Genomic DNA, 24250 nt, shown 5'->3' on the forward strand with positions numbered 1-24250 from the left:
CGCGCTTTTTGGTGTAATTGTACAAAAGTTCGTTTTCAACGTCATTTTTTTCCACAAATTGATAAATTAAGATATGCAAGAAAATATATCAATCATGTGTTTCCGGTACGGATAAAAAATCCGACCCTCGGGCACGCTGCGTGGCCGGTAACTCGGCAAGCCTCGTTACCGGCTTACGCACGTGCCCTCGGGTCGGATTTTTCTATCCGTACCGGTAACACACGATAGATATTTATAATCAATCTCCGAGCCATCAACTATGCAGAAATCAGGCGCCAAACTTTCATTAAGAATCGCAGTGTTATTTTTCAACTTTGGGATACATGTACTTTCCTAATTTTTGACAACGATTTTATAAAAATAAACACTTACTTTTCATGGAATTTTTCTTTCAATTCATTGAGTAAAAGGCAATGTTCCACTTGGAGAGGTGAACGGTTAAACAGGTATTTACGTCAACGGCACCCACAATCTCCCTTCTAAGCATGATATGATTGTCAAACGGTCTGTACATTACGTTCACCGTAAACATGTAAAACGTGAATTCAGTAAAAAAAAATTCATGGACATTTTCAAGTACAAATAATACTTGACAAGCAGTGTAACATTAATCGGTAGTTAGGTACCCGTTTGGTATAAATGGTATTTCTAATTTCTAAATTAGAATTTATTGGGTAGATTTATAATCATTAAAAACTAAACATGAATGATATTTTATAGTACAATAAAGAAACAACAACATGCTATCTATTCTAGCAATTCTTTTGTTAAGATCTTATGTCGAATGATTAAAAGTTGTACCAATCCCCACTCTTTTCCACCAGGGCAGTTATGTACCGTCAGCGATGGCTATCGAACGACCGGTTCGACAACATTCACATAACGTTCACCGTCCGGGACCTAGACGAGCGGCGTAAGGACGCCAGCAAGCCCGGGATCGTTCCCCTGACGTACGAGGAGGAACGGAAATACATCGGCAGTCGTACGTTTATGAAACCCACTTGCGAACCAACCTACATCTATAATACATCACGGTTAAGTCCACAAAAGTTGGCTGACTAAAACGTTCAGTGTTTGAGATTATGGCTATAACCCATTAATAAATAGATTTATCGAGTTTCATTCTCGAAAGTATTATTGTTTATTAAAGAAACACTTTTTATAATTAATGCATTTAAATAAACTGCTCTGTTTTTTGAGAGAACATGTCGATGTACAGTGAACTGTAACACCACTAGTGTCGGCGGCGGTGTCGTCGTTGTGCTTAATATTAACACAAAACATGTTCTAGATATTAACATAAATCTTAGAACTACCCCAAAATGTGGCAAAACTCATATGTTATCAGCGACAAAGTTCTCGTAATCCGTGGACGAACTCACATGTTATCAGTGGCAATACTCACATATAACACGTGGCAATACTCAGATGTTTTCAGTGACAAAACTCACACGTTATTAGCGACATTACTCTCATGTTATCGGTAGCAATACTCACTTATTATCAGCGGAAATACTCCTATGTTACAAGTGGAAATACTCACATGCTATCAGTGGCAATACTCACATGTTATTAGTGGAAATACTAAAATGTTATCTGTGGCAATACTAACATGTTATCAGTGACAATACTCTCATGTTATTAGTGGAAATACTAACATGTTATCAGTGGCAATACTCACATGTTATCAATGACATTACTCACACGTTATTAGAGAAAATACTCACATGTTATCAGTTGCATTACCCACATGTTATCACTGTTAACAAGTGAGAACTGTCACTGATAGCATGTGAGTATTGCCACTGATAACATGTGAGTATTGTCTCAATATCGTGTGAGTATTGTCACTGATAACATGTGAGTATTGTCACTGATAATATGTTAGCCATTGACAATACTCACATGTTATCAGTGGCAATACTCACATGTTATCAGTGGTAATACTCACATGATATCAATGACAATACTCACACGTTATTAGAGACAATACTCTAATGTTATCAGTGGCAATACTTACATGTTACAAGTGGCAATACTCACATGTTATAAGTGACAATACTTGTAAGGTACCAGTGCCAATACTCACATGATATTAGTGACAATACTCACATGTTATCAGTGGCAATACTCACATGTTTTATTGACACTACTTACATGTTATCAGTGGCAATACTCACATGTTACCAGTGGAAATACTCATAGGTTATCAGTGACAATACTCCCATGTTATCAATGGCAATACTCACATGTTGCAAGTGACAATATTCAAATACTACAAGTGGCAATATTAACATGTTATCAGTGACAATACTCAAATGTTGCAAGTGGCAAAATTCACATGATATCAGTGACAATACTCACATGTTGCAAGTGGCAAAACTCACATGTTATCAGTGACAATACTCACATGTTATCAGTGACAATACTCCATGTTTTCAGTTACAATACTCTGTGTTATCAGTCACAATTCTCCATGTTATCAGTGACAATTTCTCATGTTATCAGTGACAATACTCCATGTTATCAGTGACAATACTCACATGTTCCACTTCGCAGTACTCACATGTTATCAGTGACAATACACACATGTTATAAGTGACAATACTCCATGTTCTCAGTGGTAATACTCACATGTTGCAAGTTGCAAAACTCACATGTTATCAGTTACAATATTCACATGTTTTTAGTGACAATACTCACATGTTATCAGTGACAATACTCACATATTGCAATTGACAATACCCACATGATATCAGTGGCAATACGCACATGTTATCAGTGACAATACTCACATACTACAAGGCAATACTCACATGCTACAAGTGACAATTCTCACATGTTACAAGTGGCAATACTCACATACTACAAGTGGCAATACTAACATGCTACAAGTGACAATACTCACATACTACAAGTGGCAATACTAACATGCTACAAGTGACAATACTCACATACTACAAGTGGCAATACTAACATGCTACAAGTGACAATACTCACATACTACAAGTGGCAATACTAACATGCTACAAGTGGCAATACTCACATACTACAAGTGACAATACTCACATACTACATGTGACAATACTCACATGCTATACAAGTGACAATTCTCACATACTACAAGTGGCAATACTCACATACTATACAAGTGACAATTCTCACATACTACAAGTGGCAATACTCACAGACTACAAGTGATAATACTCACATACTACAAGTGGCAATACTCACATACTACAAGTGACAATACTCACATACTACAAGTGACAATACTCACATACTACAAGTGGCAATACTCACATACTACAAGTGACAATACTCACATACTACAAGTGACAATACTCACATACTACACGTGACAATACTCACATACTACAAGTGACAATACTCACATACTACATGTGACAATACTCACATACTTCAAGTGACAATACTCACATACTATACAAGTGACAATTCTCACATACTACAAGTGGCAATACTCACATACTACAAGTGACAATACTCACATACTACAAGTGACAATACTCACATACTACAAGTGGCAATACTCACATACTACAAGTGACAATACTCACATACTAAAAGTGACAATACTCACATACTACAAGTGACAATACTCACATACTACACGTGACAATACTCACATACTACAAGTGACAATACTCACATACTACATGTGACAATACTCACATACTACAAGTGACAATACTCACATACTATACAAGTGACAATTCTCACATACTACAAGTGACAATACTCACATGCTACAAGTGGCAATACTAACATGCTACAAGTGACAATACTCACATGCTACAAGTGGCAATACTAACATGCTACAAGTGACAATACTCACATGCTACAAGTGGCAATACTCACATACTACAAGTGACAATACTCACATACTACAAGTGGCAATACTCACATACTACAAGTGGCAATACTCACATACTACAAGTGACAATACTCACATACTACAAGTGACAATACTCACATACTACAAGTGACAATACTCACATACTACAAGTGACAATACTCACATACTACAAGTGACAATACTCACATGCTACAAGTGGCAATACTAACATACTACAAACAACAATACTCACATGTAACAAGTAACAATACTCACATACTACAAGTGACAATACTCACATGCTACAAGTGGCAATACTCACATACTACAAGTGACAATACTCACATACTACAAGTGGCAATACTCACATACTACAAGTGGCAATACTCACATACTACAAGTGACAATACTCACATACTACAAGTGACAATACTCACATACTACAAGTGGCAATACTCACATACTACAAGTGACAATACTCACATACTACAAGTGACAATACTCACATGCTACAAGTGACAATACTCACATACTACAAGTGACAATACTCACATACTACAAGTGACAATACTCACATACTACATGTGACAATACTCACATACTACAAGTGACAATACTCACATACTATACAAGTGACAATTCTCACATACTACAAGTGACAATACTAACATACTACAAGTGGCAATACTCACATACTACAAGTGACAATACTCACATACTACAAGTGACAATACTCACATACTACACGTGACAATACTCACATACTACAAGTGACAATACTCACATACTACATGTGACAATACTCACATACTACAAGTGACAATACTCACATACTATACAAGTGACAATTCTCACATACTACAAGTGACAATACTCACATGCTACAAGTGGCAATACTAACATGCTACAAGTGACAATACTCACATGCTACAAGTGGCAATACTCACATACTACAAGTGACAATACTCACATACTACAAGTGGCAATACTCACATACTACAAGTGGCAATACTCACATACTACAAGTGGCAATACTCACATACTAGAAGTGACAATACTCACATACTATACAAGTGGCAATACTCACATACTAGAAATGACAATACTCACATACTATACAAGTGGCAATACTCACATACTAGAAGTGACAATACTCACATACTATACAAGTGACAATACTCACATACTACAAGTGGCAATACTCACATACTACAAGTGGCAATACTCACATGCTACAAGTGGCAATACTCACATACTACAAGTGACAATACTCACATACTATACAAGTGGCAATACTCACATACTAGAAATGGCAATACTCACATACTATACAAGTGACAATACTCACATACTACAAGTGGCAATACTCACATGCTACAAGTGGCAATACTCACATACTAGAAATGACAATACTCACATACTACAAGTGGCAATACTCACATGTTACAAGTAAAAATACTCACATGTAACAAGAGGCAAAACTCACATACTACAAGTGGCAATACTCACATGCTACAAGTGACAATACTCACATGTTACAAGTGACAATACTCACATACTACAAGTGACAATACTCACATACTACAAGTGACAATACTCACATACTACAAGTGACAATGCTCACATGCTACAGGTGACATTACTCACATGTTACAAGTGACAATACTCACATGCTACAAACAACAATACTCACATGTTACAAGTAACAATTCTCACATGTTACAAGTGACAATACTCACATGCTACAAACAACAATACTCACATGTTACAAGTGACAATACTCACATGCTACAAACAACAATACTCACATGTTACAAGTAACAATTCTCACATGTTACAAGTGACAATACTCACATGCTACAAACAACAATACTCACATGTAACAAGTAACAATACTCACATGCTACAAGTGACAATACTCACATACTACAAGTGACAATACTCACATACTACAAGTGACAATACTCACATACTACAAGTGACAATACTCACATGCTACAAGTGACAATACTCACATACTACAAGTGGCAATACTCACATGCTACAAGTGACAATACTCACATACTACAAGTGACAATACTCACATACTACAAGTGGCAATACTCACATACTACAAGTGACAATACTCACATGCTACAAGTGACAATACTCACATACTACAAGTGACAATACTCACATACTACAAACAACAATACTCACATGTAACAAGTAACAATACTCACATGCTACAAGTGACAATACTCACATACTACAAGTGACAATACTCACATACTACAAGTGGCAATACTCACATGCTACAAGTGACAATACTCACATGCTACAAGTGACAATACTCACATACCGCAAGTGACAATACTCACATGCTACAAGTGACAATACTCACATACTACAAGTGGCAATACTCACATACTACAAGTGACAATACTCACATGCTACAAGTGACAATACTCACATGCTACAAGTGACAATTCTCACATACTACAAGTGGCAATACTCACATACTACAAGTGACAATACTCACATGCTACAAGTGACAATACTCACATACTACAAGTGACAATACTCACATGCTACAAACAACAATACTCACATGTAACAAGTAACAATACTCACATGCTACAAGTGACAATACTCACATGCTACAAGTGACAATACTCACATACTACAAGTGACAATACTCACATACTACAAGTGACAATACTCACATGCTACAAGTGACAATACTCACATACTACAAGTGACAATTCTCACATACTACAAGTGGCAATACTCACATACTACAAGTGACAATACTCACATGCTACAAGTGACAATACTCACATACTACAAGTGACAATACTCACATGCTACAAACAACAATACTCACATGTAACAAGTAACAATACTCACATGCTACAAGTGACAATACTCACATACTACAAGTGACAATACTCACATACTACAAGTGGCAATACTCACATACTACAAGTGACAATACTCACATGCTACAAGTGACAATACTCACATACTACAAGTGACAATACTCACATACTACAAGTGACAATACTCACATACTACAAGTGACAATACTCACATACTACAAGTGACAATACTCACATACTACAAGTGACAATACTCACATGCTACAAACAACAATACTCACATGTAACAAGTAACAATACTCACATGCTACAAGTGACAATACTCACATACTACAAGTGGCAATACTCACATACTACAAGTGGCAATACTCACATACTACAAACAACAATACTCACATGTAACAAGTAACAATACTCACATGCTACAAGTGACAATACTCACATACTACAAGTGACAATACTCACATACTACAAGTGGCAATACTCACATACTACAAGTGGCAATACTCACATACTACATGTGACAATACTCACATGCTACAAGTGACAATACTCACATACTACAAGTGACAATACTCACATACTACAAGTGGCAATACTAACATGCTACAAGTGGCAATACTCACATACTACAAGTGACAATACTAACATACTACAAGTGACAATACTCACATACTACAAGTGGCAATACTAACATGCTACAAGTGGCAATACTCACATACTACAAGTGACAATACTCACATACTACAAGTGGCAATACTAACATGCTACAAGTGACAATACTCACATACTACATGTGACAATACTCACATGCTACAAGTGACAATACTCACATACTACAAGTGACAATACTCACATACTACAAGTGGCAATACTCACATACTACAAGTGGCAATACTCACATACTACAAGTGGCAATACTCACATGCTACAAGTGACAATACTCACATACTACAAGTGACAATACTCACATACTACAAGTGGCAATACTAACATGCTACAAGTGACAATACTCACATACTACAAGTGACAATACTCACATGCTACAAGTGACAATACTCACATACTACAAGTGACAATACTCACATACTACAAGTGGCAATACTCACATACTACAAGTGGCAATACTCACATACTACAAGTGGCAATACTCACATGCTACAAGTGACAATACTCACATACTACAAGTGACAATACTCACATGCTACAAGTGACAATACTCACATACTACAAGTGGCAATACTCACATACTACAAGTGACAATACTCACATACTACAAGTGGCAATACTCACATACTACAAGTGACAATACTAACATGCTACAAGTGACAATACTAACATGTAACAAGTGACAATACTCACATACTACAAGTGACAATACTCACATACTACAAGTGACAATACTCACATACTACAAGTGACAATACTCACATACTACAAGTGACAATACTCACATACTACAAGTGGCAATACTAACATGTAACAAGTGACAATACTCACATGCTACAAGTGACAATACTCACATACTACAAGTGACAATACTCACATACTACAAGTGACAATACTCACATGCTACAAGTGGCAATACTAACATGTAACAAGTGACAATACTCACATACTACAAGTGACAATACTCACATACTACAAGTGACAATACTAACATGTAACAAGTGACAATACTCACATACTACAAGTGACAATACTCACATACTACAAGTGGCAATACTAACATGTAACAAGTGACAATACTCACATACTACAAGTGACAATACTCACATACTACAAGTGACAATACTCACATACTACAAGTGGCAATACTCACATACTACAAGAGGCAATACTAACATGTAACAAGTGACAATACTCACATGCTACAAGTGACAATACTCACATACTACAAGTGACAATACTCACATACTAAAAGTGACAATACTCACATACTACAAGTGACAATACTCACATACTACAAGTGACAATACTCACATACTACAAGTGACAATACTCACATACTACAAGTGACAATACTCACATACTACAAACAACAATACTCACATACTACAAGTGACAATACTCACATACTACAAGTGACAATACTCACATACTACAAGTGACAATACTCACATACTAAAAGTGACAATACTCACATACTACAAGTGACAATACTCACATACTACAAGTGACAATACTCACATACTACAAGTGACAATACTCACATGCTACAAACAACAATACTCACATGTAACAAGTAACAATACTCACATGCTACAAGTGACAATACTCACATACTACAAGTGGCAATACTCACATACTACAAGTGGCAATACTCACATACTACAAGTGGCAATACTCACATACTACAAGTGACAATACTCACATACTACAAGTGACAATACTCACATACTACAAGTGACAATACTCACATACTACAAGTGACAATACTCACATACTACAAGTGACAATACTCACATACTACATGTGACAATACTCACATACTACAAGTGACAATACTCACATACTACAAGTGACAATACTCACATACTACATGTGACAATACTCACATACTACAAGTGGCAATACTCACATACTACAAGTGGCAATACTCACATGCTACAAGTGACAATACTCACATGTAACAAGTGGCAATACTCACATGCTACAAGTGACAATACTCACATGTTACAAGTGGCACTACTCACATGCTACAAGTGGCAATACCCATATGCTACAAGTGGCAATACCCATATGCTACAAGTGGCAATACCCATATGCTACAAGTGGAAATACTCACACGCTACAAGTGGAAATACTCACACGTATGTTACAAGTGACAATACGCACATGTAATTTAAGGCTCGTGTTTTTTCTCCTTTCTGAACATCTCATGATACACTTAAATATCCAACACTTACCAGTATTCTCTATTATCTATTCCAGTATTAGGCCCGATTACGCGACGGGAGCGACGGCGGCTTGGATTCGGGCTGGTCGTTTTCATCGTGAGCATGTTTAACGCCGCCTTCTACCTGTTCTGCGACTTCGGGCTCTACTCCGCACTCAGAATCGTTCAGAAAAACTTCGCCGCCGTGTCAAAGGCGCCGGGTACGTTAATATCAGCGTTTGTAAATACAAACATTTTCGAAATGAGTTTCATCTGTGTATGGAAATAAGTTTGTTTTGACATTCTTATTACTAACGTTTTAATGAACAGGTACTTTAAAATAAAGTAATGTACTTAGACATCTAGACAGGTGAAACTAAACTATGCCATAGACGTGTTTTACTAAAACAAAAAATGATTACTAAAGTGAAAGATGCCATATAAATAGTGACTATGACCAATTAAAGTTCTAAGAAACAATTACATTGTTTAGTAAAGTTAAGTTTTCTAAGTAAGCTTTTGAAAAAAAAAATGAAAATTTAAAATAATTACCAGTTTGAAGAAATGTTACACAATAAGCTTAAAACCACTCTTGCTCGTAAATGATACATTGATAGACGATTATTTGAATTAAATAAACATTTAGATATTTCAAATACATTTAAAAAAATAACAGTTTCGCCATGGACACTTTTATACTCTAAAGAAAACACTCAGTGCAAAACTTGGACATACTACGGTAAAACTTCTGTTCATAGATACCCTTGTTTTAAACAAATCTATTGGACTTGATGTAATTTGTCGAACGATTATAATGAATTTTGGGGACATTCATACAATGTATTGCCTCAATTATAAACATAAGTTTTAACAGAGGCGTTTTCCTGATGAACTAAAATTCACGAGTATTACCATTTTTTATATCAGATTCGAAAGAGGACCCCAACCATATCGACCTATTCTAATAAAAACTTTATGAATTTTGAAAGGAATGTTGCTAAACAAATTCAGTCTTATTTTCAGGAGCAAATATGTACATGCTATAAAAAACGTTCTTGTAATACCGCTTTGACAAGTCTGATATATACATGGGTTAAAGATGAAAACAGTGGCGAAGTTATTGAACTGTTTTCCTTGACTTAAAGAAAGCATTTGATATAGTGGATCACGAGATCCTTTCCATAAACTCAAGTTGTACCATTTTTCACACACTGCATTATACTTTGTTTAAGTCTTATTTAGCTTACGGGCAACATTAACTCTAAGTCGGTTATAAGCGATCATAATTGCTAACTCTAACATCAGGTGTACCACAAGGTTCCATATTGAGACCGTTCTCATATTATCAAAATATTGCTTTATGTAGAGGTAAAATAAAATATATATGTACCTGTTTGCAGATGATTAAAAGGTGCGTGAAATGGCGTTAGTTCAACGGAAATTTAACATAAGCTTTTTGATAACAGAGGCGCCGGATAATTAATAATATTAAAATCAAAGTAGTTAAAATAATTGGTATAATCTGCAGTTTTCTTTATTTTAAAGCTGTTTCAAACGATTGATGTGAGTCCTAAAAATGCGTTACAATAAGCCACCTGGTTAAAAAAAAATACGCGCAACAGGAAGGGTCATCCCGCCTCCCCTATACAAAATACCTTCCGGCGCCTCCGGATAATGTGCATAAATTAATGGTGTTAAGAATAAATACAGTAAAGCTACGGTCGTTCGAACAGGCGTTCGTTTGAGGTCGAAGTTTAGTACCGAACATTATTCCTTCTATTTTCATATGAAATATACTGACGCTTCATCGAAACCTAAATTAGTCGAGGAGTCGAGCAACAAAGCCAGTCCAAAATACAAAAATCATTCACAAAACCTTATGACTCCCTCGAGGTCATAATTTCACAAACTTTCCCGAAAAAAATGTATGTCGTTTCATCCTTCTAAATCGAATTGCATGATAAGTGAGGATGGAACAGCCTATAAAACACAACGAGCTTTTAACCAACGTCTAGCATTTCAATAGTAACATGGAACGTCTTAACCATGAAAATAATAATATTGAATTTCTTTGAAAATATAACGATAGTAGTCTCAAATGGCATTCCCAGAATGACGTTGTCAGTAAGACTATAACCTCCAAAATCTCGCTATTAAAGAAAGTTATTTACTATCTCACCGATGAGATGATATATTATATAATTCATATATAATTCCGTTACTTGATTGTTGTTGTCATGTTTGGGGCAAAGGCAATGGTGCTATAATAAATAAAATTAACATCTGGCAAAGAAGAGTGGCAACAATAGCATTTAGGAGACCGAAGCAGTCATCGTCTTGTCGATTGTTACAAGATTAAATTGGTAAACATTTACAGATATCGAACATGTCAGATCTTCTTCCATTTTCAAATGATGAGTACTGTACACTAAGGTCAGCTTCAAGTCATGAACAAATTGCTCGTTCAAACCATATCAAGGATTCATTTTCATATAAACGTCAGTATGAACGTCTGGAATGAAACACAATGTAGATCAGAGCTGTCTACTGTCATTAAGCATCATTCAAATTCAAGTACATGTATATAAATTCTTCCTTTGAAGAAAACGTATTTATAAGTGAAAACTTTTTACACATAATGATGTTTTATAACATATAATTTAAAACATGTTAATAAAGCGGATGTGTGTCTGTGGGCCCATGGAATATAATGAAAATACTTTCTCCTCTATACATTGAGAAATGACAACTAAATATTTTATATGCCATGATTGATCATTTTTATGTTTATATTAGTCATCGTAAATATGCGCTATTTTTTACACATTTGTGAATTATTTATATATCGTTTTATTTTATTTTTTTAAGGTCCAGTCTGCGAAATAACCCATGTGCCCGATGCCCGGGGCAAGTAAAAATCCCGCCGGGCAAGTAAACAATCGTATTTGCTTGCCCGATCGGGCAAGTAAAAAAAGAGAACGAAATCGTTTATCCGAAAATCAACAAACAAAGTAAATACTCTAAATTTGATGACGTATTACTCGACTTTGTAAAAGTCGCTAAATTTGATGACGTTTTACGCGGTCTGTATCGACTGGTACACTTACTCCGCAGTCCAAATCAATAGACGCTTATAACTATGCGTATAAAATTGAAAGCCGATTGGACGCTTGATTTAAACCAGTCCGATGCAAGCGTTTCAAAGACAACTCTGATGTGATCTTTGCTTATATTTTATTTGAAATTTATTCGGGCAAGTGAAAATTGGTCCGGGCAAGTTAAAATTGCCAGGGAGATGCCCGAAAGGGCAAGTTCATCTGAAAAGTTATTTCGCAGACTGAAGGTCATATCGGAAAACGACGTGTCTTTATTCTCCATTGTTTATATTCTCCATTGTTACCTTTGTTTTCTTTCAGATGTTTTTTAACGTAAAGTAGTGTACATGTTGTATACAAATCTACTATATTCCGTACATATACCAGCCCATATTCCCACTGTATTACCCCAGTGCCGCCTCATACGAAGCTGCACGTGGTGGGACAGGGCCCGATGGCGGACATGTACAAGACCATTGTCGGCATGTTTGACCCTATCTCTAAGGCGGGTGTCACACTGGACGTCTCCCCCTGTGTGCCCAACCCCTCGGAGCCGGACTGGGGTGTTTACAAAACTATTGGTGAGAAATCGAAGTTGGTCCTTTTTGTTAAATACAGTTTAAAGAACAACGAACATGTTTTTAGTAACTGCAGGCTATAGGAAAGAGTGTCACAACATGTGTACGGTTTTCTTAAGCAGATTTCATTATATATTGGGATAAATTGATATGTCAAAAACAGCCATACAAAAGAAAAGTGACATCAAACAAGACAACGATTATCTGAAAGAAAATGAGAGAAATACATGTATATTATATACGTCGCATTCCGAAAAAAAACCCGCAGTGTTTGACTAACGCTAACAATTCCAGGGTTGATCTACTTGACTAACGATAACAATATCAGGGTTGATCAACTTGACTAACGATAACAATATCAGGGTTGATCTGCTTGACTAACGATAACAATATCAGGGTTGATCTGCTTGACTAACGATAACAATTCCAGGGTTGATCAACTTGACTAACGATAACAATTCCAGAGTTGATCAACTTGACTAACGATAACAATTCCAGGGTTGATCAACTTGACTAACGCTAACAATTCCAGGGTTGATCAACTTGACTAACGCTAACAATTCCAGGGTTGATCAACTTGACTAACGATAACAATATCAGGGTTGATCAACTTGACTAACGATAACAATTCCAGGGTTGATCAACTTGACTAACGATAACAATATCAGGGTTGATCTGCTTGACTAACGCTAACAATTCCAGGGTTGATCAACTTGACTAACGCTATCAATTCCAGGGTTGATCTGCTTGACTAACGATAACAATATCAGGGTTGATCAACTTGACTAACGATAACAATTCCAGGGTTGATCTACTTGACTAACGCTAACAATATCAGGGTTGATCTGCTTGACTAACGATAACAATTCCAGGGTTTATATACTTGACTAACGATAACAATTTCTGGGTTGATCTACTTGACTAACGCTAACAATTCCAGGGTTGATCTGCTTGACTAACGATAACAATATCTGGGTTGATCTACTTGACTAACGATAACAATTCCAGGGTTGATCTACTTGACTAACGCTAACAATTTCTGGGTTGATCTGCTTGACTAACGATAACAATTCCAGGGTTGATCTACTTGACTAACGCTAACAATTCCAGGGTTGATCAACTTGACTAACGCTAACAATATCAGGGTTGATCAACTTGACTAACGATAACAATTCCAGGGTGTATATACTTGACTAACGATAACAATTTCTGGGTTGATCTACTTGACTAACGCTAACAATTCCAGGGTTGATCAACTTGACTAACGCTAAAAATTCCAGGGTTGATCTACTTGACTAACGATAACAATTTCTGGGTTGATCTACTTGACTAACGCTAACAATTTCTGGGTTGATCTGCTTGACTAACGATAACAATTCCAGGGTTGATCTACTTGACTAACGATAACAATTCCAGGGTTGATCTACTTGACTAACGCTTACAATTCCAGGGTTGATCAACTTGACTAACGATAACAATATCAGGGTTGATCAACTTGACTAACGATAACAATTCCAGGGTTGATCTGCTTGACTAACGCTAACAATTCCAGGGTTGATCTACTTGACTAACGATAACAATTCCAGGGTTGATCAACTTGACTAACGATAACAATTCCAGGGTTGATCAACTTGACTAACGATAACAATATCAGGGTTGCTCTGCTTGACTAACGATAATAATTCCAGGGTTGATCTGCTTGACTAACGATAACAATTCCAGGGTTGATCAACTTGACTAACGATAACAATTCCAGGGTTGATCAACTTGACTAACGATAACAATTTCAGGGTTGATCTACTTGACTAACGATAACAATTCCAGGGTTGATCTGCTTGACTAACGCTAACAATTTCTGGGTTGATCAACTTGACTAACGATAACAATTCCAGGGTTGATCTACTTGACTAACTATAACAATTCCAGGGTTGATCTACTTGACTAACGATAACAATTCCAGGGTTGATCAACTTGACTAACGATTCCAATTCCAGGGTTGATCAACTTGACTAACGATAACAATTTCAGGGTTGATCAATTTGACTAACGATAACAATATCAGGGTTGATCTGCTTGACTAACGCTAACAATTCCAGGGTTGATCAACTTGACTAACGATAACAATATCAGGGTTGATCTGCTTGACTAACGATTCCAGTTTCAGGGTTGATCAACTTGACTAACGCTAACAATTCCAGGGTTGATCAACTTGACTAACGCTAACAATTCCAGGGTTGATCAACTTGACTAACGATAACAATTCCAGGGTTGATCTGCTTGACTAACGCTAACAATTCCAGAGTCGATCAACTTGACTAACGATAACAATTCCAGGGTTGATCTGCTTGACTAACGCTAACAATTACTGGGTTGATCTACTTGACTAACGATAACAATTCCAGGGTTGATCTGCTTGACTAACGCTAACAATTTCCGGGTTGATCTGCTTGACTAATGATAACAATTTCAGGGTTGATCTACTTGACTAACACTAACAATATCAGGGTTGATCTACTTGACTAACGCTAAAAATTTCAGGGTTGATCTACTTTTTATGTCTGCTCCTCACTATTGGCGAGGCTTACGGTTTGCGGTGCCGTCACGTGATCATGGCGTGTTACGAGCCGCGCCGGGAAAGACGCCGCGCTATATGGCTGTTCAACCACATCATGAAGACGCGCGGAGGCCTCATGGAGCAGACTAAGCAAAAGATCAAGGCACGCAAGTTGGGAAACGCGGCGCCCGACCACATCAGCCTTAAAGGTCGACTTGCTGCAAAGTGAGTCCTGCCCCTAATTTAAATTTTAAATACTAGTAATATATTCAGACTAATCCGAAATGCTTTATACATTTTAGAATATTTATAATGTAAATAATATTGAGATCCCTTTAAATGTATGTCCTGGCGGCAACAGCAATTTCTAAAACTTTCAACAAGATATAACCAGCATCGACATTGTTGAACACACGTTTTTTCGCGCTACAAAAATGCATACATATGGAGTATGCACACAAAGTGCACCATCCATTTCAGCTACGCAATATGTGAGAAGCTGCTCAAGTTCATGGGCTGGGAGGTGAAGTCGTGCCTCTACTGTGGCCGAGAGGGAAAGCCGGACGACTATTACAACTTCATACACTGTGACTTCTATGACTGTGATGGTAAATTAATTCTAGTATCAATCCCAATGGTAAAATAATTTTTCTATGACTTTGTTGCCAACCTCTTCGTTTTCAATATGTCAATTCACTGCGATTTTTAAAACCGCTTTACATGAAATAAAATGGCGTAATTTACTGCATTTTAAAGGTTGTTTCCCCTTGCGAAAAACTGTCCATTTTCCCCAAAATTTTATATTTTTTTCCCAATTTGATAAATGCAGATTACTTTCATGACTAAAAAAGCAATGAATTTCTTGAAATATAAACAAAATCTTGACAAAACTTTCTTTTTCACAGCATAATGTATGCATAAAAAGTTAAAACGTGTATATTTTACATTATATTAGCTATTTTGGCCTGATTTTGTATTTTTCCAAAAGTCGACTTTCTTCCCAATTTGCAAGGCTCAGGCGGTAAAAATTATTCAACAAAAATCACTGGACACTTGTTTCTACGACCGCCATGGATAAAAAAACAACATGTATGCACTACTATTTCATACACTGCCATGTTATACGACTGTAATGGTGAAACAGGTGTTTCTACAATTACTACAATTTTATAGATTAAGACTTCTACGATTGGAATGGGAACTGAAACTTAATACACTGTAATTTCTACGACTGTGTTGGTAAAATTGTAATAGACTTGCCACCCTTGATACGAGAACAATGTTTAAGCACTAACTAGTACACATGGGAAGAGGTGAATGAAAACGAACATGTTGTCTTCAATTGCAATCAAATGTCGAACTCTTTTATGTTCCTAGATCTAGAATCATAACGCTCTATCCAATTGTTCCCAGATTACTTTCCTCAGCATTAAATGCGTTAGCAAACGAATTCACATTTTATCACAATTTGAAAATTTATGGCATTTTCTTATGCTAGAGAGTTACATTAAGATGATCTCGCCTCGTTTTCTTTTAAAGAAATACCATCAATTCATCATTGAATGCATGTTTATAGCTTTCTAAATACCGGAATTCACCTATATAGACCATATTTTTAAAGCTGCACTCTCACAAATTGAACGTTTTGACCTTTTTTATTTTTTGTCTTGGAACGTGCCAATTTATGCGAAAATGCATGGAAACCAGTGATATAAGACTGCACACAAAAAAACAAAAGTTCAAAAAATGATGTTTTATGCATTTTTCTTAAACAGTTAGGAACGTTTTTAGCCATAAAACATTAATTTTCGATCGGAAATATGAACATCTGCGATCTGATCTTTTGTCAGCAGTCTTTTATTACTGGTAGCAGATATTTATGCAAAAATTGGCTCATTTCAAGACAAAACAATAAAAAAAATTGTCAAAAACGGTAAATCTGTGAGAGTGCAGCTTTAAGTTTATATCAGTAACAGTCTATTATCTGAAGTCGGAATATGACATTAAATATAGAACGTGCAGTTTCATTAACATTTTCTTGGTTCGGCCAATGTATGAGTACAAGTCATAAAATCTAAGATAAGAAGGAATTTTTCAGTATAGATATGAAGTTGAAAATTGATAATACCCTTGGTTCATACATTTGTGGTCCTGTTTTATTGAGTACCTGTACAAACTTACCTTTGCCATGCATGCATGGCTAAGCCTCCTTTGTTGACAATAAACTTTTCATTACTAATACATGAACAAACCCACCTTTGCCATGCATGCATGGCTAAGCCTCCTTTGCCATGCATGCATGGCTAAGCCTCCTTTGTTGACAATATACTTTTCATTACTAATACATGAACAAACCCACCTTTGCCATGCATGCATGGCAAAGCCCCTTTGCCATGCATGCATGGCTAAGCCTCCTTTGTTGACAATATACTTTTCATTACTAAGACATGAACAAACCCACCTTTGCCATGCATGCATGGCAAAGCCCCTTTGCCATGCATGCATGGCTAAGCCTCTTTGTTACCAGTACTTGAGCATTGAGCCATTGACACCTGTTACCTTGACATTTTTCTCTCTCTGACTTGACCATTCAACATACAATATTAACAAAACTTTCTCTTTGGAGTTATGGCCCTTTTTAATATAACAAGTGGTCTGAAGCTATTTTCCATCAGATCCTCATTAAACTTACTCGAGTATTTCCTGATGGAGCTTACTTCCAATATATAATTAAATTCATATTGTCCTCCCAATAACTCCACAGTTGATATTTCATATACTCATAAGGATTATATAGTATTCACTTTTGAGAAGTTAAAAGACAATAATTTTGGAGTCTCAACTTTTTTTTTGTTTTAACAGTTCTAATAAGTAAGTGTTTGAGGAAAAAATAGATATCAGAGTTATATAAATTTATTATCAATTTAATTTTGATTCAAGCAATGGCATATGAGTCCAAACATTTTTATAATGCCATATTGATGTAAAAGTACAACACAGTTTGCGTCAGTGTCACATGTAGCAGAATATCCAGGTCCTCTTGTCTGTTGAAAACTCCCAGATCTGAAAAGTCAATAAAATGCCAATTATTACAAAATATTTATTTATTTTTATATCTATACGAGGTAACAATATTGCAGACTGGAAAAAGTTCCTTAAATGTTAATATTTTGGTTGTTATAATGCCTTTGTGATTTACTATAAAAGTTTGCACAAAGAAACATGCATCTACATCCCCAGTGAGTTAATTGATTGCAATTATCAAAGATTGAATTAAATTATTGCGAACATCAAGTATTAAATCAAGTTATTTGGAACATCAACTATTTAACAACCAAAAAATGCTGTTCTTGGCCATTCGCCTTGCTGGGCTTTCTCCCTTTATTTGATTTGCTAAATTCAACTATAATAACAACAAATAACAGTAAAATGTAAGAGACTGCACAAATTGCTGGTTATAAAACAAGAGCCTTTGTAAAACAGCACACTAATTTTGAATTTGATTAAGTGCATTGAATGAAAGGTATAGAAGTTTTTTTATTTAAATCCCAACTTGGCCTTTTACTTGCCTAAAACTTAACCAAGTCAATCAGGGGTCATGCTTGTATTAAAGATATGGAGTTATGTAACCTCATTAGGTGATGGTCCTGAACAATTGGGTTAAGTATTAAGTCAATTGAATGAAGGGTATAGAAGTTATTAATAAATATCACAACCTGCCCTTAAACTTTAACCTAAGGTCCATCTCGACAGGGGCCATAAATTGTATAAAATGTAATATGGAGTTATTTAAGCTCATTATGTGATGGCTCTGAACAACTGTGTGAAGTATTAAGTCAATTGAATGAATGGTACTGGAGTTTTAAGTGAATATCCCAACTTGCCCTAAAACTTTAACCTGCCCTTAAACTTTAACCTAAGTCAATCAGGGGCCATAACTTGTATTAAGGATAATATGGAGTTATGTAACCTCATTGTGTGATGGTCCTGAACAACTGTGTGAAGTATTAAGTCAATTGAACAAAGGGTATAGAAGTTATTTATAAATATCCCAACCTGCCCTTAAACTTAACCTAAGTTACTTTAACCTAAGTTCCATAGTCCATAGTCAATCAGGGGCCATAATCTGTGTTAAGAATAATATGGAGTTATCTAACCTCATCATGTGATGGCCTTGAACAACTGTGTGTAGTATTAAGTCAATTGAATGAAGCGTATTGGTCTTATAAGTGAAAATCCCAAACTTGCCCTAAAACTTTAACCCGACGCTGGGGCGAGTAGTATAGCCCACCTATTTTTGAATAGTCTAGCTAAAAATCAGTATGCAATAAAAAGTCTAAAACTTACATCTTGGTTCTCAATAAGTCGGTATCTGCAAATTTCTATGCTCAGACTGTACCAGGATAGGATTCGGTGAAGACAGGTAATCCACATTCGGCCTGGCTCTGTAAAATCAGAGCATTACTGATACATAAATCTGAATTTTTATGCCCCCCTTTGAAGAAGAGGGGTATATTGTTTTGCAGATGTCAGTCGATGGGTCTGTCCTTAGGTCCGTCGGTAGAACAAAGCTTGTCTGAGTTTCACAACACCTGGACATAAGGTCATCACACTTTGATTGGTCATACTCATGCTGGACAAATCAGGGGCGTAGCCAGCGTTACGCACCAACGCACGTCTGTAACATCAATTAGAAAAATGGCCAAACATGGGATCAAAGTCGAGGGCTAAGTTATGTATTGACATCAGAATAAAGCCTTAAAGGGATGATCAACTGCTATAAAAGCATTGTTTATCTGTGCTAGATAGCTTAAAGAGCCTAAAAAATCACTTGGTAGTTCCATTTTCCGTTCGGGAGTAGCCCGCCCTGAACCCCCTACGGTTACAGGGATATCCCCCTCCCACATTTGTGCGTAACATTCAGTACAGACTGGCTAAGCCCCTGCAAATTAATTGTCCATATAATCCTGACAACATAGCTTGCAGGGGGGGGGGGGGGATATTGTTTAACAAACATCTTTTTAAAATTAGCTTTGAAAGGAAACTGTTTGGGGTTTTTACCAATATACACTGAACAGTTCTTTCATCATTTCACATTTTTCTAGTTTAACTTATCCAAACACAATAAAGATATTTTTCATAAATTAAAAATTTGATAAAAAGAAACATTTTTTATATTATTTTTAATAAATAAATAAAAGCCAAAATTCACAATCAATACAAAAATAATATTTATAAACAAAAATATACATACCAGCAGACACTGTCCTGAGAGAATTGGCTGAGTTCCAAAATCTGTGATGTCATTAATACTGCATGTCATGCACATTATGATGTCATCAACTTGAAATTTCCCCTTTGGTGCCCCAGATTATCAGCTACATCACACATGATTTACTTCTGCTGATCATTTGATGTAAACAGGAAAGTTGATGCAGTTTAAGATTTTTGGTTTATGTTGTGGTAAGTAGCAACATTTTTATTTATGAGAAATATATAAAGTGAACTTATTATACAGTATACCACTAGTATTGTTTTTTAATATTAATAACAGTAATAATTTAATATTAATAAATTTGATGGTTGTTTTTATTACTAAAATGAATGTTGCCAGTTGTTATTTGGTTATCAAACATATTCTTAATTAATGAGAAATATAAATTTGGCTGTGATCCATCAGGCTGAGAGGCATGAGGCTCTTAGTATGTTAAATGTGTTTATTTTCTAATTAACGGCATAAACTTGTTTAAGTTTAAACTTATTTTGATGAACTGTCAGTATTATGCACCAGTCAATTGTAACCAAGCCCCACCTCCCCCCCCCCCAAGGTCTAGGGATTAGCAGGGACATCAATTGACCTTCGATCCAGCCAACCCCAGCTAAAACTCCCGTCCTGCAGGGACAAAACGATGGTAAATTTGCACCAAATGCAGCTGCATCACAGGGACCCTGGCCTAGGTAAGGCCCATTCCCCCCCGCTATATTTAAAGCGAAGACAAAACAACTGCATTCACCCAGCACTGCGTGGCCACCTGAAAGGTAAAACATGGCCCATTTCCCCAACTATCCCCGGTATACCCCCAGACCTGGGGGAGGGGGGGAGGGGCCTTACAATTGACTGGTGCTTAAGATTTGCCACAAATGTAATAAGTTTTAAACTTTTTGTCATTTTTATTCAATTTCTCATGACACTGTAATATTTATTGCTAAGGATTTTCTATGTCAGTATGTAATAAATGTAATAATGACACTTTCTAGGATTACACAAGAAATTTATGATGCTCCTTACTGTGACAAGTGGCAAGTTAATACTATGGATACAGTTATTGCCGGGCATAGTCATGCAAAGCTCCAGACTGATTGGCACTACCAGGGTATGGAAAAAAAGAGGTAAATAATGAAATAATCTGGTTCTACAGTCATCGAAATTAGACTTTTGAATCAACAAGCCCTAATTATTATACTATTTCTTGGCATCAAATTTTTGAACAAACCCTGCTATATAAAATTCAGAATTTGAGCAAGCCCGAAAGACATTTTACCAGTGCAGGGCTTGCAGGCTTGTGCTAATTTCGACCACTGGTTCTATTTTCTTATTTTTCACATGCAGGTTTTAAAATTATTGCAGGGTTCAAATTTAGACTCGCATACTCGCAAATTGCGAGCGGCATTTGCAAATTGCGAGTGACTTTTATTCAAGCTCGCAAAATTTTGCGAGTGGCTTTTTCTAGACCCCAAAATGTTTAAAGGAAAGTAGAATAAACATGAACTTAACTTTGCTACGAAGTCGAGTTCTTACAAACAACCTAAAAGTGGCATGTTTACACTACCAGTTAAAGAGACGACAATATGGAATCATGCTCTAGTAAGTTTTCAAAAATAGAACATGATATTACAGTCATGATATTAAATCGAACTGTACATAATTTATATTATAAATAATATATCAAAAATTGATGTTTTCGTACAAAAATTAATTTGATTTTCCCTTTTGCAGGTCCTCAACCTCTTTAATGCCAAAACACTAACACAGGTGGTTGTAACCAGCTGTGCCAAACCTGTCCCCTTGGCCAAAATGATCCCGAGCTGGTTTGGTTGTTGGCTCCTTGTAACCGAGGGGAAAAAAACAGTTTGAAAATCTAATTGTTCAGGACAAAGGTATATTTTTGTTATTTTTTTAAAATCTTTTGAGTATGGCCTGCTTTCTTTCTGCAAATTTTGGATCAGTGATGTAAAAAAAAGTCTTACAACCAGTAACAAGCTTTTGCCATTCCAATTTATCTATTTACACAGTCATCGAAATTAGACTTTTGGATCAACAAGCCCAAATTATTATACTATTGCTTGGCATCAAATTTTTGAACAAGCCCTGCTATATAAAATTCAGAATTTGAGCAAGCCCGAAAGACATTTAACCAGTGCAGGGCTTGCGGGCTTGTGCTAATTTCGACCACTGTTTACAGTATTGATATCACAAAAAAAATGAAAAAGTAAGCATTGGTGACTAGTATCAGTATTTATAGTGATTTTGTAAAGATATATTATCAATATGTATAAAAAAAAATGAAGTAATAATATTCGAGGAAATTTGTAGCAAGCCTATGAAATTGTGAAGCTTAATGTAAAAAGTTAAGATCACTGTGGTGTATTTGTTAAATTATATCATAATGGTCCAGCTATTCCAACTAACAGGGGCAGCAATTTTTTCACTTCAAATATTTTCATGATTTTATGTATGTTTGTTTCTTATCATGTGTTTCAATACGGGTCTATTTGTATGCAGGATGTGAGCCAGTTAGCCAGGAGCAGTCTACAAAGTCACAAATGCAGAAAGTGCTGTGTTCTTCGAGAAACAAAAGCTTTCATACAGACAATAACAGGCCTACAAGACTATCTGTGGAGGCAACACTACCTCATCAAATGTTCTTTTTAAAAAAACAAAATACCTCATAGACATAAAAATGCAGTTGAAGGGATTGTACACCAGATTGGCATCAAAAAAAAGTTTTTTCTGTAACAAATCTGAGGATTGTCTGTATAATGGAATGTGTTAAGCTGTGATATCATAATTGTAAAAAAGGTACAAAAATATAAAAAAAAAAATTGTGTCGAAGACCGGATTCAATCCTGTGTCGCCTAAATTGCAGTCCACTGTGCTACGAATGCTTACTCCAAACGAGTAGTATATTTAAACTATATACCTGATATCACGTGATAGCATTGAATAGCCAATCACGCTTTAGGAATGAATTCTACTAGGTAGACATACCCAGTAATCTTTTTTAATGGAAAGATATGAAACAACTGCTAAACTTAAATAAAATTGTGAACTATGTGGTACTTCAGTTGGTAAGTTTCAATGCATTGTACACATAAATACCAAGTATGTCAGTTTTCGACAATTTTCTTTTTTTCTTGCAAATTA

General features: G+C 36.0%; 1 protein-coding gene and 2 long non-coding RNA genes across 3 annotated transcripts in view; 2 read left to right on the top strand and 1 right to left on the bottom strand.

The window, feature by feature from the left end:
* The window catches only part of LOC128243994 (DC-STAMP domain-containing protein 2-like), a 54341-nt gene that overhangs the window by 25056 nt on the left and 5035 nt on the right, over window positions 1–24250 (top strand). The window contains exons 11-15 of the mRNA XM_052962010.1: window positions 825–982; window positions 9655–9819; window positions 13107–13274; window positions 15810–16050; window positions 16306–16433. Coding sequence (XP_052817970.1) covers window positions 825–982; window positions 9655–9819; window positions 13107–13274; window positions 15810–16050; window positions 16306–16433 — 860 coding nt within the window. The remainder of the gene's footprint in view (window positions 1–824; window positions 983–9654; window positions 9820–13106; window positions 13275–15809; window positions 16051–16305; window positions 16434–24250) is intronic.
* Window positions 18299–21268, bottom strand: LOC128242523 (uncharacterized). Its single transcript, XR_008262629.1, has 3 exons — window positions 21080–21268; window positions 20173–20270; window positions 18299–18888 (listed from the first exon to the last, which is right to left on the bottom strand). It is a non-coding gene; the product is annotated as an uncharacterized LOC128242523 (long non-coding RNA).
* Window positions 22040–23813, top strand: LOC128242524 (uncharacterized). Its single transcript, XR_008262630.1, has 3 exons — window positions 22040–22215; window positions 22823–22983; window positions 23609–23813. It is a non-coding gene; the product is annotated as an uncharacterized LOC128242524 (long non-coding RNA).

This window comes from Mya arenaria, chromosome 8 (genome assembly GCF_026914265.1).
Source record: "Mya arenaria isolate MELC-2E11 chromosome 8, ASM2691426v1".
In the NCBI taxonomy this organism is placed as follows: Eukaryota; Metazoa; Mollusca; class Bivalvia; order Myida; family Myidae; genus Mya; species Mya arenaria.